The sequence below is a fragment of the Arvicanthis niloticus genome, chromosome 7 (genome assembly GCF_011762505.2).
Source record: "Arvicanthis niloticus isolate mArvNil1 chromosome 7, mArvNil1.pat.X, whole genome shotgun sequence".
Lineage (NCBI taxonomy): Eukaryota > Metazoa > Chordata > Mammalia > Rodentia > Muridae > Arvicanthis > Arvicanthis niloticus.
Genome location: NC_047664.1, coordinates 19591055 through 19610274, shown reverse-complemented (window position 1 = coordinate 19610274; position 19220 = coordinate 19591055). Strand labels below are relative to the sequence as shown.

The window sequence follows — 19220 nt, the reverse complement described above, 5'->3', positions numbered from 1 at the left end:
TTTCTCCTTCCCTCCCTCCCTCCCTCCCTCCCTCCCTCCCTCCCTCCCTCCCTCCCTCCCTCCCTCCCTCCCTCCCTCCCTCCCTCTTGGTGTTTTGAGACAGGGTTACTCCGTGCACCTGTAACAGGCTATTCTGTCACTTGCTCTGTACACTGCATAGGCTTTGAACTCAGAGATATGCCTGCCTCTGTCTCCCTAACCGTGAGTGCTGGGGTTAAATTCACCAGCACCGTCCAGCTTTATTGTTTTTATTTTTATTTTTGCCAGCTTGCATATTCTGTAACTTCCATACTTATAAACTTTTCTTCACCTGAAAAATAAGTCCTTTATTGCAATATTTTCAAACTGTATTGAGAAAACAGCCCATTAAATGGCTATTACCCCTATTAGAAATACTGATAAGAACATTTTGAAGTAGGTTGTGTTTTCTTTTAGAATTTAGTATGTTTCTGTGTAGAAACTTTGTAAAGAATATATAATAAGATACATTAATATCCCTCAAAATGTCAGAATTAAAAAAAAAATACTAGCCTTTAATCTTTAGGGACTGTAGAGATCGTTCAGTAGTTAAGAGTGCTGGCTGCTCTTCCAGAGGACTCAAGTTGGATTCCCAGCACCTAGCTGTTCCAGGGATCCCATGCCTATGAAAGCACTGTTTGTATATGGTGCACAGAATCACATGTAGGCAAAACAGCCACAGACATGAGATGAAAATCAGTCTAAAATTTTTAAAAATTTAATCTTTAGAATACAGTATAAATTTTGTTTTCAGCCTCAAATTGATATGGAAAGATACTAGAAATACTTTCATTAGAAATGTAGATATATGAAGTTTATTTAGAAATTAATTTTATTCAATTAATTAATTAGTTTTTGGAGCAGACCCTTATTTTGTAGCTACTTGGCTGGCCTGGAGCTTGCACTATAGACATGTTGGCCTGGAAGTCTGACATGAGATCGCCTAGCTTTTCCTCCTTACCCTGCTAGTTAAATGTTTTTAGTGAAACTGGATGTGGTAGCTCATGCCTTTATCCCAGTTCTCAGGAGACTGAGGCAGGAGAATAAAGGTTGAGGCCAGCATAGGTAGGCCAACTGTATGTAGTACGTCTCTAGAGCAGTTTAGGCTTCAGGGTCAGACCTTGGCTCAAGACACAGACCAAAAAGGAATTTTTATGAGAGCACAATAAGTAATACTAAATCTGATGTTTTGTTCTTAAAGTCAGTTTAATCAGTGATTTTTTTTTCTTTTTAGAAATCATAATCTGTAAATGTTACAGTCAGTGTTTATACTTTTTGTTTGTAGTAAAGCATCTTGTTATTGCTATTTTTCAAGATAATACCATGTGGTTACTTGTTTGAAAGTAATGGTTTCATAAAATATTTGAGGTAAAATTACTTTATTGAAATTCTATTAAAAATTTTATTAAAACTTTAATAAAATTATCTTTCTGAAAAATAACCTTAAAGGAGTTTTGTATTGACTTTTATATAGGCATATATGCTTTTAAATGTTCTATTCTTATTCATTGTTAAAAATGCCCTAAAATGTGTGATTTCTAGCCTAGTGATTATGTAACAACCGTTAATCGTCAGTTTCAGAAAGTACAGAATCTTAGTGTAGTTTACATATATTATAGAGTTAGCTTCTATGTATTTATAAATGTGATGATATATACCAACAATTTTTTTGGTTTTTTTGTTTGTTTGTTTTTTGTTTGTTTTTTTTGTTTGTTTGTTTGTTTGTTTTTTTGAGACAGGGTTTCTCTGTGTAGCCCTGGCTGTCCTGGAGCTCACTCTGTAGACCAGGCTGGCCTCGAACTCAGAAATCCTCCTGCCTCTGCCTCCCAAGTGCTGGGATTAAAGGCGTGCACCACCACCGCCCGGCCGGACAATTGTTTTAAGGCCAGTGCTTAGAAAGCAGTGCAGTGGCCCTTAATTTCTAGTTTACCTTTCTGCTGCTTATTAGACAAGGTCTCACTATGTAGCCTACATTGGCCTTCAGCTCACAAATTTTCTTGCCTCCGCTTTTTAAGCTCTGGAGTTGTGGTGTGTGCTGTCAGGACCACACTTTTTTTTCTTTGAGTTCATAGACCGTCTAGCTTTACCTTTTATTCTTGTGCAATTTTTTTCCTGATTAAATCTTTTACTTGAATTTTTATTTTTAAGAGACCCAACTTGTTAAAATCTTTAATAAGGAAATGTTTCAAAATTCATATTGTTCATATTTTGATACCATGACTAGAAGACTGGTCAGTCCCCTTATTAAATGGAGGACGCATTTTCTGGGCTAACAGACATTGAAAGATTTTCCCGTATTTCTGTTGTGTACTGCTGTGAAGTCCTAGAATTTGGGCTTATAATATACAACACAATTTCTTGATAGTTTGAACTAATTATTTATTCACAGTAAATGTTTAATAGGTTTTAAACTTAGGAGACTCTTTGTAGTTCCCTTCCCTTCTTCCTTCCTAGCATTACTTTTAAAGCTGAGTGGTATGCGTGCATGCATATGTATATGTATATATACACGTTTGCACATGTACATACGTATGATAGGAGGGGCAGTAATAGGGTTTGAATAGGTTTCATGTGTGATAGGCCAGTGCTCTCACTGAGACACAACTCCCAGTCCTGAGTTATTAACTATTTTTTTGTGTCTTGCTGTATTATTTACAGCTGGTCTTGAACTAGTGGGGCTCAAGTGGCCTGCTTTGTATGTCACCATGCTTTGGTAAAAGTTAAAAATCTTTAAAAATACTTAGTGACTGGAAATAGGGAATATTATGGGAGTAGGGTATAGTTATTAGTAATTCTGGGAAATGATTTACTGTCCTAGTGTTCTAAATTTTATTTTTTAATTTAAATGGTTATAAAACTTGTAGAAGTGCTGGGCAGTGTTGGCCCCAGCCTTTAATCCTAGCGCTTGGGAGGCAGAAGCAGATGGATTTCTGAGTTTGAGGCCAGCCTGGTCTACAGAGTGAGTTCCAGGACAGCCGGGGCTACACAGAGAAACCCTGTCTCAAAACCACAAAAAAGAAATTGTAGAAGCAAAAATGCAGTGACACATGACTATTGTTACAGCTGTTTTAGTATACTCAGATGGGAGGGACGACATAATATGACCTGATTTCTCCCCAGATAAAGGATGTATGTGTGATACTTCATCTGCATGTACATATAATATATAGTACATATTATGCTTGGGTAGTTTACATAGCAATTGTAACATATATGCACTGTATGCACTGGACTCCCTGGAACTGGAGTTACAGCTGGTGTCAGGTGTCACGGGTGCTGAGAACCAAACCTTGGCCATCACAGCAGACACTTGTTTTTATAATGTGTTTTTCAAGACAGCGGTTCTCTATAGCCCCGGTTGACCTAGAACTTGGTCTGTAGTTCAGACTGGTCTCAGACTCAAAGATCCTCCTGCAGAGATCCTTCTGCCTCTGCCTCAGTGCTGGTATACACCATCACCTGGCAACAGCAAGTACTTTTTAAAAATTATTTTAAGTGCATTGGTGTTTTGCCCCCATGTATGTCTGTGTGAAGATGTCAGCTCTTGGAGTTGCAGAGGTATAGTGAGCTGGGAATTATATCCTGATCCTCTGGAAGAGTTGGTGCTCTTAACTGCTGATCCATCTCTCCAGTTCCTACAGCAAGTACTTTTAAGAGCTGAGCTATCTCTTAAGTCCCTCTAATTCTTGGGGGCTGGATGTTGTGCTCCATACCTTTAATCTTAGCACTTGAGAAGCAGAGGGTTGCCTGGTCTATGCAGTGAGTTCCAGGACAGCTAGGACTCTTAACTCAAGCAAAAGAAATTTGTAGAGAGGAGAAGGGTCAATACTTTTGTTAGTGTATGTATACATGGTATGATGATACAAACAGTATTCATGTATCTTGACAGTTTGAAGTCTTGCTGCATCCTCTACCTCTTTTAAGGAGAATTTTGTGTAGCTCAGGCTGTCTTTGAACTCAATATGTGGCAAAGATAACCTTGAACTCAAGTGTTTGGTATCTTTTTACTAACTGCTAGTTTTTTGGAGTGTGCGCGTGTGTGCACACACACACACACTACACATGCATACACACATGCACATACACACTACACACATGTGCGCGCGCGCACGCGCACACACACACACACACACACACACACACACACACACACACACACACAAACACTACACATAACAACGTTGTAGCCCAGCTGGTATAGTGCTTGTCTAACATGCACAAAGTTCTGATTGTGATTACTACTTCTTTGTAACCTGGGGTCGGTGTTTCATGCTTCTAGTTTTGGGAAGGTTTGTGCACATAATCCTAATTTTGGGGAGTTGGAGGATCAGGAATTTAAGGTCACACTTGATTAGTGAGCTTGATGCCTTCATGGAGACTTCATATTAGACTGTTTCTGAAAAAATAAATTACCTCTTCAAAACTGGATATGATGGCACATTCTGAGGCCGTTTAAGGCTGCATAGCGGGATCTTGTCATAAAACAATTTTTTGGTTTTTCGAGACAGGGTTTCTCTGTGTAACCTTGGCTGTCCTGGAACTCACTCTGTAGACCAGGCTGTCCTCGAACTCAGAGATCCACTTGCCTCTGCCTCCCAGGTGCTGGGATTAAAGGTGTGCCCACCACGGCCTGGCATAAAACAATTTTTTAAAGTTTTTTTATTGCATGTTATTATTTTGTCTAGTGTATGTATGTCCCTGTGTATGTGTTTTCAAGAATTCCTTGAGATTAGAGGAGACTTTTAAGACTCAGTTCCTACTTTTTACCATGAGGATTCTGAAGACTGAACTCAAGTTGTCAGTCTTGGCAGCAAGCACCTCTGAGATATCTCATAAGGTTTTCCTCTTGTTTTTAGTGTTGTCCCAGAATTATATAACTACTATGAATTTAAGTACTCCTGACTTAAAGCCCACCTTTAATTCTGGGTAACCTCCAGTTCCCTATGGCTCAGTTACTGAACAGTATTTGCTATTAGATATAGAATTACTTCACTTTTTAATTGCCCATTAAAAAAAATGTTTTGTTTGCTTCTAAAAATGTAGTATAATTTTATTTGATAAACATAGGTTTTACAGTGTAATCCTTATCTGGGCTTGGCTGTATGTACCTATGGTATTGGGAAGGAACAGGCAGAATGATAACCAGGACTAGGAAGACAGTTGCTCTGGTCTCTGTGTTGAACTAGGTCATAAGGAAACTGTTATATATCAGGATAGAAACCTTTTCAGAGTTTCTGTGTTTGTGTTCTGTACTAGTATTCCACACTAGTATTCCAGCATGGTTCTTAGTCAGTGACTTGGTACTTTCATGGTGCCACAGGAGTTCTTTAACTCTGGAAGTTCTCCTGCTTTTGCTGAGACTGGAACCCACAGCTTTAAATATACTGGAGAAGTGCTCTGTCACTGAATTATATCCTTAACTATAAACATTTTATTGAGTGTAATTTGAGGCTCTGGTATTAGAACGTTAGTTTTGGTATACCTATTTTGCAAAATGTGTTTACTTCTTAGGTAATTTTAATTCAGTTGCAGTGTTCTGAGAGTGCTGATTTGCCAGTCATTTTCAGATTCTTTTAACAATTCTTCTTTATGTGAAACAGGTAATGGCAAAGAAAGAAAGAATGAATGATGAGTGTATGTATAGTGCGACAAATTAAGAACAGAATATACAAAATAAAAACTTTAAAAGACTTGAACCTTAATATATTTTTTCAATGCTTGCACAGTGGCAAAACACTGCTTTTTACCTAATTAGTATATATTATTACAGACTATGTAAAAAGAAATATATAATTGGTCCACATCTATTATTTCAGATTTCAGCTCTTGGCAAAATGAGAGTAGGATTAGAAGTTCAAGGTCATCCTTGGCTGCTTTGGGAATTCAAAGCCAGCCTAGACTATGTGAGACCCTGTCTCAAATTCCACTCTAATCTCTCCCTAAATTGTGTACTGCACACTTGAAATGCTAGCTTTAGGAAACCGAAACTAGATTGAACTTCTAGCCAGCCTGTGCTGTCCAATAGCATGGTCCTGTTTTTGTTTTTTTTTTTAATGTATTTACCTTTTTATTTTATGTGCACTGGTGTTTTGCTTGCATGTATGTCTCTGTGAGTGTCAGATCTTGGAGGTATAGACAATTGTGAGCCACCATGTGCGTCCTCTGGAAGAGCAGTCAGTGCCCTTAACCACTGAGCCACCTCTCTAGAGCTGTATGATCCTGCTTTTAAATAATTTTTTTTTTTTTTAAAGGATTTATTTTATGTATGTAAGTACACTGTAGCTGACTTCAGACACACCAGAAGAGGGCATCAGACCCCATTACAGATGGTTGTGAGCCACCATGTGGTTGCTGGGAATTGAACTCAGGACCTCTGGAAGAGCAGTCAGTGCTCTTAACCGCTGAGCCATCTCTCCAGCCCCTTAAATAATTTTGATAATCAGGTCCTGATCATAATTTTTGTTCTTAAATAAATATAATAGTATTAATACTTACTTTTTTTTTCCTAGACAGGGTTTCTCTATGTAGCTGTGGCTATCCTAGAAGTCACTGTGTAGGCCAGTCTGGCTTCCAACTCTGCCTCTGGCACCAGAGTTAGGATTAAAGGTGTGAGCCACCACCGCCTGGCTGCTTTCTTTTCTTGAACATACAGATCGATTTAAAAATTTTTTTTCTAAAAATTTTCAACAAGTCTTTTTTTGTTTTTCTAAGACTGTGTTTCTTTGTGTAGCCCTGGCTGTCCTGGAACTCACTCTCTCTGTATGTAGATTAGGCTGGCCTCACACTCAGAGATCCACCTGACTCTGCCTTTGGAGTTCTGCGGATTGAAGACGAGTGCCACCACCTCCTAGCTTTGAGCAGTTTCTTAAAGGTCTAACTTATATGTCATATGCTTACAGTTTAGTCAAACTTTTACAACATCTCAGTTTTTTTTTAAAATATTTTTTTCATTGGGTATTTTACTTATATTTCAGATGTTATCCCCTTTCTCCATTTCCCCCTGACATCTCAGTTTTTAGAGAGTTTCTTTCTGATAGGTTCTCTGAAATTGGGGTTTACTTATCTGATTTACCAGTATTAGTTTAATTTAGTTTTGGTGAACATGATTACACATACAATTTCCAGCATTTCTCTCGGTACTTCTTAAGGCTGAAATATTCAAAAGATGGTCTGCAAGTCTAAAGCAGTTCATATTTTAAGTATTGATAAGTACTGTTTACCCTTCTGTAAACATATTTGTTCATATGGTCACCAACGAGTGTGCTTTGGGTAGTCAGTCTTATATATAGAACACACACTCTCTGGAGTACATCTCAAGAATTTATGAGTGTAGTTTGAAAATCACCTAATTCTTATAAATACAAATTATAAGAATCCCCCTGCCTCTTTTGAAGTGTGCCTCCCAAGTGGTAATGATCCAGCCTAGGGCCTTCTACATGCTAAGCAGGCGCTCTGCCACTGAACAGCATTTTCTGCCTAACAGATACTCACCCTGATTGTAAAGGAAAGCTTACATTGTTTAAATTGGTTTTATTTAAGAAGGAAAAATAAGCCCAGTGTGGTTATGCACAACTATAATGAATATGGAGACAGCAAATTTAGGAATTCAAGGCCATTCTGGCCTTCCACAGTGAGATCCTATCTCCAAAACAAGGAAAAAAAAGAAAAAGAAAGGGGTGTGGCTGAGTTGTAGAATCCTTGCCTGACCCCTGGCAGGTACTATGAAAGAAGCCTAGGCAGGAGGAGGAAAAGTGTACAGTGTGTGCTACGGACTGGCTGTGAGAGCACTGCAGAGATGAGGTACCGTAACCTCAGGAGGGGATGTTGCTGCCTGTGGCTGTAAAATCTTGAGATTTTAGAAGATGTAGAAAATTTTATGTTTTCTAGATCATTTAATAATGGTCTAACAATTACTTTTTTTTTTTTTTTTTAATTAGGATATATCGACACAAGAAAGTAACATATTAGGGGCATTTTGTGATATGAATGTAAGTATCTTTTATGTTCTATATGTTGTCTTTTAAGTTTTTACATCTGACAGTGATTCAATATTGCTCATAAAATGACTTTTAATAAGTTTAATAAGGATACGCTTTTGTTTTTATAGGATGTAGAAGTACCCTTGCATTTGCTTCGTTATGTCTGTCTGTTTTGTGGGAAAAATGGCCTTTCTCTCATGAAGGATTGCTTTGAATATGGGACTCCTGAAACTTTACCATTTCTTATAGCACATGCATTTATTACAGTTGTTTCTAATGTAAGTATTGTTTGGAATTATTCTTGAATTTTTTTAGTATAATATTCTACATGTCAATGTCATGATTTTTTTTTTTTTGTTTAGAAATCACAGGTTCTGATTAGTTTGCATGTGTAATTAATTTTTATATAATTTAAAAACTAAACATATAAGTCTATTTTTAAAAGGTAATGAAATTATAATGTGAATAAAATTATTCAATTTTTAAATTTAAAATAGGTAAAGTTTGCCCTTACCTCTTTTATATAAAGTCAAAGGTAGGTTGGCTTGTGTTGAAATTAACCTTTGTCTAGGATTTTGTCCTGGGAAATCTTTCTGTTAACTAATGTTCTGTGTTCTGTAAATGACGTTTATCTGCTTCACTATTGAAGTATGTCTGACTTCCTCTGCATTACATATGATGATGTAATGTGGCTTTTTCCCTTTGTACTGTCAGAACTGTGAGGCATAGTGAAAATTTTTATCAGAAAAGTAATTTTATTATCTGTATAGTCAGCCTTTAATAACTTACTGTGGTTATTTTAGAAAGAGTACAGATGAAGTTAGATGTAACTTAACCAAAACCTAAACTTTTCTATTATTTAAATAAAATCTATATAAAATAAAAACAGTGTATGGAAAGTCCTTGGCCAATATTGTGTTGCAATGTTTCCAGTGGTAACCTTATAGTGCCATTGTGCATTGGAAAGGGAGGACACTGGTGTTGCTCAGATTTACTGCATATGTGTACCTGCATGTGTTTGTAATTTAAATAAGTGATTTTTACCAAGATCATTTGGGGGGGGGGGGTTTCGAGACAGGGTTTTTCTGTGTAGTCCTGGCTGTCCTGGAACTCACTCTGTAGACCAGGCTGGCCTCGAACTCAGAAATCCGCCTGCCTTTGCCTCCCAAGTGCTGGGATTAAAGGCTTGCACCACAACTGCCCAGCCCAAAATCATTTTTATATCCATAATTCCATGGGTTTTTTTTTTATATGTTGAAAAAAATTTTATATAGAAAAAGTGAATGTAGCATGTTTCTACTGTGTACCATTTTGACTTCTTGCGTGTGTTAGGCAAGGTCTACTGATACAGGCTTGGCTGACTTTGGACTCTGAGAGATCCTGTTGCCTTTCCTTTTCCTGGATTTTAAATTTTAGTTTAAAATGCTAACTTTTAATCTTAAAATGAAAATGATCATGATGTCTTCCTCAGAGGATTCTGTAACATGAAATTAAATGGTGTTTAACAGTAAAAGCATTCTTGATCTGGTAAGGTGAGGTGCTTGTGGCAGGCATGATGGATGGCCTTAGTTATACGGTCTTGAGATTTCATAAGGTTGCAGGAGGAAACATGATCTAAGAGATATTCATTGTTTGATGTCTCTGCACATGCCGTGGCATGCTGGTGTCTGTACTTACACAATAAGGAAAGATTTAAAAGGAAGGAAACTCAGTTGAAAGTTGGTATAGTAGCACTTGATGTGTAAATAAGCACTTAGTAACTACTTAATATTACTCATTTTAGCTATCAGTTATTTAACAGTCAATCTAATTTTGTCAATAGAAGTTGTGTTCACTTTGGTGCTTCCTCTTGCCTTGTGTTTGTCCTTTAAAAGTTAACGAAGAGGATGGAGTTTAAGCCCAGCCTTGGCTACAAAGCAGGTTTGAGTACAGCTTGGGCCATGTGAGCCTTTCTGAGAAACTAAAACAATTGAGAAACAGTTTATCTAATTAAAAGCAGATAAACATTAGAAATTTTAGCTTATTAAAAAATCTGCTTTGGGTACTTTGATCCTTTTTGGACTTTATAAGTAAAGACGAAGTGATGCTGGACATGGAGACACATACCTTTCTTTAATCCTGCCACTGCAGAGGCAGATGAAGTGTGAGTTCAAGGATAGTGTGTGGTCTACAGAGTGCAGTCCAGTCTCACAGTTTACTAGACAGTGTCTTTAGTAAATTTGATTGGGCATTGTACATTTCAGAATTTTTATGGGTATGTCATGTCCAGCTGGGACACAGTAGTTTCTTCTGTTAGGTCATTATATAAACTGTAATTTGTTGTTTGCTTTGTTTTTGTGTTTGAAATTGTTACTTAGCTTAGTCTGACCTCAAACTTGTCATGCCCCTGGCTTATGTGAACCATTCCTGTCTGTCCTTAACACTGTTTGTGTGCATTTTTTTTCTTGAAGCTTGTCCCTATTGGGGAATTTATACATTTACATGAGCTTTCACACAGAATAAAATACAGGATAAAGGAACTCTTTCCCTATAAAGAAAAACAGTAACGTCCAAATCCTCCTACACAATCTAGCACAGATAGACTGGCCTTAATGAGTCCTTATTTCTTTTACAGTGTAAATCAGATGTCCCACAAAAGAATAGCTATATTTTCTGGGAACTAGATTATTAAGTCTATTTTAGAGTAGTTCACTTTTTGGGAGGGAGTGTGTGGGGTGTCTTGCTGTGTAGCTCTGGTCTGGAGTTCAGAGATCTGCATACTTGCATTAAAGGTGTGCCCCAATAGGGTGATTGACTTTCTGAGGGAAAGTAGCTTTACGAGTGGTGACTGCAGTCTTTTAGAATTTAAACTTACAATGTTAAGTTTGTATGATAGTAAAACTAGAGGCTGGAGTTTTACTTAACGACACAGAAAGAAAATTTAAGAAACTAAGTATTATTAATTGTTGTTGTTATTATTATTATTATTATTATTTTAAATACTCATTTATTTATATGAGTACACTGTCACTGTCTTCAGACACACCAGAAGAGGGCACCAGATCCCATTACAGATGATTGTGAGCCACCATGTGGTTGCTGGGAATTGAACTCAGGACCTCTGGAAGAGCAGTCAGTGCTCTTAACCACTGATCCATCTCTCCAGTCCTATATTATTATTAAATTTATTTTATTTCTTGGAGACTAGAGTCTCTCTATGTAGTCCTGGCTGCCTGGAGATTGCTATCCAGGCTGCCTTTCCATTTCAGAGATCCACCTGTCTTTCTTTCCCAAGTTTTGGGATTAAAAGTTTACACCACCATACCTGGCTGGCTCTAGCAGTTCTTAGTCTGATAGTTAATGGATTTCTATTTTTTGTACAAGTAGCTCACTTGTACAGATCTTTTCTTAGAAGCAATAGATCTAGCTACAGAAAGAAAAGAAACTTTTAAAAAACTTATCATTTTTTGCTGACTTTTTAAGTCTTAAAATTTCTTTTTTTTTTCTTCGAGACAGGGTTTCTCTGTATAGTCCTGGCTGTCCTGGACTCACTCTGTAGACCAAGCTGGCCTCGAACTCAGCCTCTGCCTCCACCTGCCTCTGCCTCCCAAGTGCTGGGATTAAAGGTGTGCGCCACCACTGCCAGGCTGACATTTTAAGTCTTTAGGAAAGGAAGCTTCCCGACATTTATCACATATTGGAGTAGTAGAACATAGAAGAGGAGGTTGGCCTTCTAAGACCCACTGTTAGGTTAAATTTGGTTCTAGCTATAGTATTTTTTCTTAATTCTTAACTCTTTTCTGAAAATTTTCCCTCTCAAACTAGGAAGACAAAAAATAAACTTTACAAATAATATGCTTTCAAAAACAGTGTAGCTTATATTATTCAGTAAAAGCACAATCAGATGTGAGCTTGTTATGGTGGATAGGACAAACTGAACTCTGTTGACACTGCTCCGTCCAGGTGTGGTGGTTCATCCTTTAATGCCAGAACTTGAGAGGGACAGGTAGATGCACTTCTGAGTTGTAGGGCAGCCTAGACTATATAGTGAGTCCCAAGCCAGCTAGAGATACTACATCATGAGATCTTGCCTCTCCCAGCTTGCTTGCTTGCTTGCTTGCTTTTTTTTTTTTTTTTTTTGAGACAGGGTTTCTCTGTGTAGCCCTGGCTATCCTGGAACTCACTGCCTCTGCCTCCCAAGTGCTGGGATTAAAGGCATGCGCCACCACCGCCCGGCTCTCCCAGCTTTCTTAAAAATGGACTGTTTTTACAAGTGGAGGAACAGAGGCTTTTGAATATAAAAAATTAGTTTAAGATTACGTAATTTCACATAACCTGCATGCCAGATCAAACAGTAGGTTGACAGGTTTTTTTGCTAAGAATTTTATTTTGCTACTTTGTTAAAATAGCTCTGTCATTAAGCTTTCGGGAGCAGAGAGCATTTTTCCTGTATTAGGGAAGATACTTAACACATAGTTAGAGGTGTACCAGAATTTTATTAGCACGAAGAGTTAGCAAAGGTAAATCTGAAAAGCATATTCATATGTAATATCATCCTTTAGGTTGTTTTCTATCCTAATTTCTAGAGCTTTGTAGAAATATTTTTTTCTGGAAGGGCAAGCACAGTGCCCATGCCATTTTTTTAGAGCCTTTGAGCTTGTTTTGTATCTGTTATCTTGAGTCATCTTTTACAGTTTGCACATAAACCTCAATTGGTTGCATTTAAGCTTCACTTTAATTTGGCTTAATCTTTACATTGTTCAGGCTTTTATAAGTGGGGCAAATATTTCTTTAAACAATTTTTAGTGTCTAGACAGATGATTCAGAGGTTAAGAGCACTTCTTGTTCTTACAGAGGACCTGGTTTGATTCCTAGACCCACATGGCAGGCAGTTCACAACTATATAGAACTCCAGATTTAGGATGCACATGATACATGCAGGCATATATGCAAGCAAAACACTCATACACATAAAGTAAATAAAAATTTTTTAAAATTACATTTTGTGTGTGTGTAAGGGGAATAAGCTGTTTGTTCAGCTCCTATTTCATATATGTATATATATATATACATCTATTTGGTCATATATATGTGTGTGTGTGTATATGTATGTATGTATGTTTGTTTGTTTATATATTTTGTTGAGACAGGACCGTAGTTCTGACTGACCTGGAACTCACTGTGTTGAACAGGCTTCTCTCAAACTCACAGAGATCCTTGCCTCAGCCTCCAACTACTGGGGTTAGGGACACATGCACCATAATGGTCCACCCTCCATGCGTTTTACATGGAAGAACTCTTCTATTCATATTGGAGGGTCATGACTTGATAGTGGAGTGCTACAGCTTTGTGAAAGATACATATGGAATGGTGAGGACAGAAGGGTGCACTCCCCTAGCAAGCTCCATCTGTCAGTTCAACCCTGGCGATTAGTGGAGTGGTGCATGGTGTAACCAGATCACCCTCTTCTGGGTTACTGATACTGTAATGAGCATGCAACTGTGAAATATATTTGTCTCACATGGATATTGAAATTATAGAACTTAAAATGATTTGAAACGAAGGATGAGATGGTTTTATTACAAAGCCAGTTCATTACTTGAAGTTATAGTTGCCATATACAAAGAGATAAGGATTTTAGTATTATTCAAGTTGATTTTATACTAATGAGTTAGATTAATTGATGGAATTAATTTTTTATAGCTTATCACTATTTACAGTTTATAAACAAAATATGTGGGGTTTTAGAGGCAGCCAAATATTAATTGCTTTTGTTTTAAATTAATTGGAAGATTCTGAAATGTCTTACATTTTAACTATACATTGTTTTCTTTATATTTACTTATAGATTAGGATATGGCTGCACATCCCTGCTGTCATGCAGCATATTATTCCTTTTAGAACGTATGTTATCAGGTAAGTGTTCTAAGTTTCTTAATTAAGTAAATTTATAATAATAAAATTAAACAGTTTATAACAATTTTGTTGCTTTTGAAAGACCCTTGCAGATATATCCTCTAGGGAAGATTGTAGTTTATAAATAAGTGTATAGTAATTTTTATACATGTGTATGAGTTTATACTTGATATTTATATTTTGGAAAATTACTTAGTCTTGTTTTTTTTTTTTTTTTTTTTTTTTTTTGTTGTTGTTTATTTTTTTGTCTTGGTTTTTTTGTTTTGTTTTTTGAGACAGGGTTTCTCTGTGTAGCCCTGGCTGTCCTGCAACTTACTCTGTAGACCAGGCTGGCCTCGAACTCAGAAATCTACCTGCCCCTGCCTCCCAAGTACTGGGATTAAAGGCATGTGCTACCATTGCCCAGCCTAGTCTTGTTTTTTCCATGTGAGTTTAGGAAGAACTAAGCAGATTTATTATGTTTTTACTGATTTCATTCAGTAAGTAGTTTTAAATATTATGTTACCAACAGCTTATTTAGAAAGTAACTTGTTGGGCTGGAGTGATGGCTCAGTGATTAAGAACACTGACTGCTCTTCCAGAGGTCTTGAGTTCAATTCCCAGCAACCACAAGGTGGTTCACAACCATCTGTAATGTGATCTGATACCCTCTTCTGGTGTGTCTGAAGGTAGCTACAGTGTACTCATATATGTAAAGTAAATAACTTAAAAAAAAATAAAACAAGCAAAAAAAAATCCAAAGAAAGTAACTTGTTACAGTATATAAGAGATCAGAAGTACATAGGATAAGTATCAGGAAAGAAATAGGAACAGTAAGAATTGTGGACTGTAATAAGTACTGGGTGCAGTAAGGCCTGTAGAAGGGAATTTGTTTGTATAGCACTTGTACAAGTGTGAGAACCTGAGATCATATAAAGACCCAGGCATGACAGCAAATGCTTGTAGGTTAGATGGTAATTGAAAACTGGTAAGCGGGACCCCCTCCTTCCCAAGCTGATTTGATGAAGTTCCAGGCAACGAGAGACCTCATTTCAAAGAAAAAGTGAAGAAGTGTTGGGCTCTGTAAGAATGATATTGCCAACCTCTTCAAACACACTTTTGTACATATGAACACATGTAAGTTAAATTTTGGCAATGAGAAAGGTCTTTTTGAGGTGGAAATGAATTTAAGTTTTATTGTTAGCCTAAGATGATATGTTGTATAGCTTAGATATGACCTGTGCAAGTTCTTAGAATTAATTTTTTAAAATTAAAAATCAGGAGTTCTTTGCAATTTTTCCTCATTCATTCATTTGTAAAGTTTTAGTACTATTTTTCCTGATACTGTTAGAGGTGTTTGAGAATATCAGAGTATCAGGATCTATTGGATGTGCTAAGAGCCATATACGTATCGTAATATGATACGTATATGCAAACGTAAAGGATGTGAACCAGCTAATCATGTGATATCAGAGATATATTCTAGGAGAAAAAAAAATGTAGGGACAAAGACTCAGAAATAATCTGACAAAGGAGATTCGGAAGTGGATGGTGTGAGGCTGCTGTGTACGGAGGGGAGGGGTTCATGATAGAAGTTACAGTACTTAGCAAGGACAGGCTTAGCAAGGACAGATCCTTGTAGGCTACTGGCATTATTTGGGTTTACCAGTGGGGTAAATGAGTCATAATAGTTTTTAAAAGACCAATTTGCCTTTTAATAAAGTTTTCATTTTAAATTCTATAGAGAATTTATTAGAATCTAAGGGACTAGTTTAAAAATTCAGTGCCATGTTGTAGATAAAAATTACATTAGTTATACCCAGATTATTGATGGCTATATTGAAAATAGATATATTAAGTGAAAATAAAATCACTAAGACTAGCAATGATGGGGCTATACAGAAAAAGGTACCAGTGCAAGGCCTGGAGAGATAACTCAATAATTAAGAGCACTGGCTGCTCTTGCAAAGGACTTGGGTTCAATTTCTAGCACCCACATGGTGGCTCATAGCCATCTGTAATTCCAGTTTCAAGTATTCCAGTACATTCTTCTGCCCTCTATTGGCATTAAGCACGGGTATGATATATATATATATATATATATATATATATGTATATATATATATATATATATATATGTGTATATATATATATATATATATATATATATATATGCAAAACACATAAAATGATTAAGCCTAATTTAAAACAAAGAAAAAAGAAAAAGTAACATTACAGATGACACAAAAAAACCACCCTGTCTTAGATTTTTCTTTTGCTCTGGATATCATTAACAGTGACAGAAAAGACCGACAAAGCTTAGGTAAGACTTTTGTGTCATTAATGTGATATTGGCAAATTGAAAGCATGAACTTTCAGTTCAGAAGAAAGGTCTAGGGATTTGACATCAGCAGGCTTGAGTTCAGTTGCCCTGTTCAGATAGAAAAAAGTAGAAACAAATTCCTAGATCTCACTGATCAGCCAGCCATTCAGGGAGCTGGATTTAATTTCTATAACTGTGCAACTCCAGTCCTAGGAGAACTGATGACAGACATTCCATTCTGGACTTTTCAGGCACCAGGCATGCAAATGGTACTCAGACATACAAACAGGCAAAACAGAGACATAAGATAAATAAATACTTAAATAAATAAGTAGATAGATAAAGAAGTAAAAGTGCTACAGAGAGCAGTTGAAGATATCCCACATTGACCTCTGCCCTCCAGACACATGTATGGTTGTGTACACACAGGCATATGATACACACACCACACTCGTGCATACATGAAAACCTCTCCTAACCTCATTGTCAGCATAAGAACAGTATTCAAAAACTAATAGAACAAATGAGGTCACTTAAAGAGGAAAGAAAGAAAACATAGATGAGTCTAGGGTGAAGCCCTGCATCAGTTGTTTTGCTTTGTAAGCAAACAGCCTCTGCCTCATACTTAGTGCTGTAAAGAAGGGGTGTTTATTATTTCTCATACTTAGTAGGATAGATAATTCAACTGGTTTGGACTGGCTTGACTGAAACTGGATGGTGAGGATAACCTTGTTTTGTGGTTAGCAGCCTAAATGATGTTGGGAAATAGGATACTCATTCATGTTTGATAGTTGCTTGATCTCAGTTGGTTAGTCAGAGATTGGTCTGTCATGAAGTAGTCTTAATTTGTCTCTTCTTTTTAACAGTGGAAGAGTTTGTAACAGTAAAGGACAAGCTCAGTAGCTGTAAGCTTTCTTATATCAGTCATGTTTGTTGATACCTCCGTGGTAAAAGCAAATTCTCTGGCAAAGTCAATATTCAGTAGGGTAAAAGAAAGATACCTTTTGATGGGAGCAGTGTTGGAGTCACATTGTAAACACTTGCACATGTAGCAATGAAAGGCATGTGTGACATGTTTACAGATCCCAAGGTGTTGAAAGGTTGGATAACAGAGAATTAACACACACAGCTGTGAGTGAGGTCCTGACAATTTTTTTTTTAAAAATCATGTTTATTGGTTTTTAGAAGAAAAACAAACAAAAAAAAACCCCAATGCTTTGAATGCACACCTTAACAATGTAACAATGTTTGCTAGTGTTTAGGAAGGAAATGTGCTGTTTCTTATGAAGTCAGCTGGTAATCACTAAAACTGGAACTGTTAATATGACAGATTTTAGAGAGTGACAAAGCATTATGGAGCGCCCAATGATAAATGACTTGGTCCTTTGCAGTTGTGAGGTCAGGCTAGAATCTAAGCAGTGATATGTTTTCACAATTAAGAGGTTCTTTAAAGTATTAATTAAAAGAGATTAAATTGCAGCTCGCTAAATGGCTTAGTGGATGGAAGTAAAGTCTGATGCCCCAAGTTCTGTCCACTGTGACCTATGTAAGTGGCAGAAAGAACCAAATCCATAAGTTGTCTTTTGACCTTCACACCCATGTTGTGGCACACTCCCACATGCTTACACACACAATAAATAAATGTAAAAATTGTAAATTGAAAGTAAGTGTAAAGATTCTAGGGACCTCATACGTAAAATGGAGGTTTGGAGCAAAGGAATGTTGGTGAATTTCTGTTGGGATTTTCTTTCAGAAGTGTCTGGTGAGTTTGTGTGCTTTCTGTTTTTGAATCATTAGGTATTTATGCAAGCTCTCTGATCAGGAGTTACGACAGAGTGCGGCTCGTAATATGGCTGACCTAATGTGGAGTACAGTGAAAGAGCCATTGGACACAACACTGTGCTTTGATAAGGAAAGTCTAGACCTTGCATTTAAGTACTTTATGTCACCAACTCTGACCATGAGGTTGGCTGGATTGAGTCAGATAACAGTAAGCAATGCTTCCTTTGTTTTTGGTAACTCTTTTGTGTGCTTGCTAGACAAATGTAATGATAGTAGAGAAGGACTTTATTATGCTAGGCTTAATGCATGCATCGTTTTGTACTGCCTTCACAAATAATTTCTGTATTTTCTTATTTTAACAATGAGACCAGTGAGGACCAAAGAAATGACAGTGTTTTAAGAGCATTTGTTATCCTTGAAGGACCTGGTTTGATTCTCATCACCCATATGTAGGCTGACAAGTCCAGCCCCATGACATCTGATGCCTGTTTATGGTAGTACATTTACATATATGCCAGCAAACACTCATAAAATAAATCTTTAAAACTAAGAGTAAAGCTTTTATTTGTGCTTTGGGTTTGTTTGATCTAAAAAATGAGATCAGGGTCTCATCATTGTCACACAGCTTATTTTGTTTGTATTATTCTTTTAGCCAGTGTCTTACTGTATTGTCAAAGCTGGTCTTGAATTCCTGCACTCAGGCGCTAGCTATCTGCTTCACCTTGGATTACACAAGTGTGCCAGCCTACCTGTTTCCATTTGTGTGTGTGTGTGCTGTATATGTATGTGGTATGTATGTATGTGTATACATATTCATTCATGTGTGTGAGGGCAGAGGTTGATATCTGTGACATCTCAGTTGCTTTCTCTCTCTGTCTCTGAAATAGATTCTCTTAATGAATCTGAAGTGTATGGGGTTGAACTAGAGTGGCTGGCCACAAAATCTTGGGCATTTTTCTTGGCCACTTCTGTAGCACTGTGTTGATAAAACTGCTGTTGTATCCAGCTTTTTAAATGTTGGATCCAAATTAAGGTCCGTATACTTGGATGGCAATAATTATTGAGCCTTTTTAAAGTTTTTCTAAGACAGTGTTATGAGATGGTCCCAGACCAATCTGAACTCACCATGTAGCCAAGGCTGGTTTTAAATGCCTGACATTTCTGCTTGGACATTTTGGCTGCTAGGATTGCAGGAGTGTACTACCACATCTGGCTGTTTTTATATTATTATATTATTGTTGTTT

General features: G+C 37.0%; 1 protein-coding gene across 7 annotated transcripts in view; it reads left to right on the top strand.

Moving 5' to 3' along the window:
• Nucleotides 1-19220, top strand: part of Usp34 (ubiquitin specific peptidase 34) — a 180158-nt gene that overhangs the window by 28177 nt on the left and 132761 nt on the right. For all 7 annotated transcript variants that reach the window (XM_076938022.1, XM_034508486.2, XM_076938019.1 and 4 more), the window contains 4 exons: nt 7956-8006; nt 8126-8275; nt 13825-13892; nt 17992-18184. In XM_076938022.1, the coding sequence (XP_076794137.1) occupies nt 7956-8006; nt 8126-8275; nt 13825-13892; nt 17992-18184 (462 nt within the window). The remainder of the gene's footprint in view (nt 1-7955; nt 8007-8125; nt 8276-13824; nt 13893-17991; nt 18185-19220) is intronic.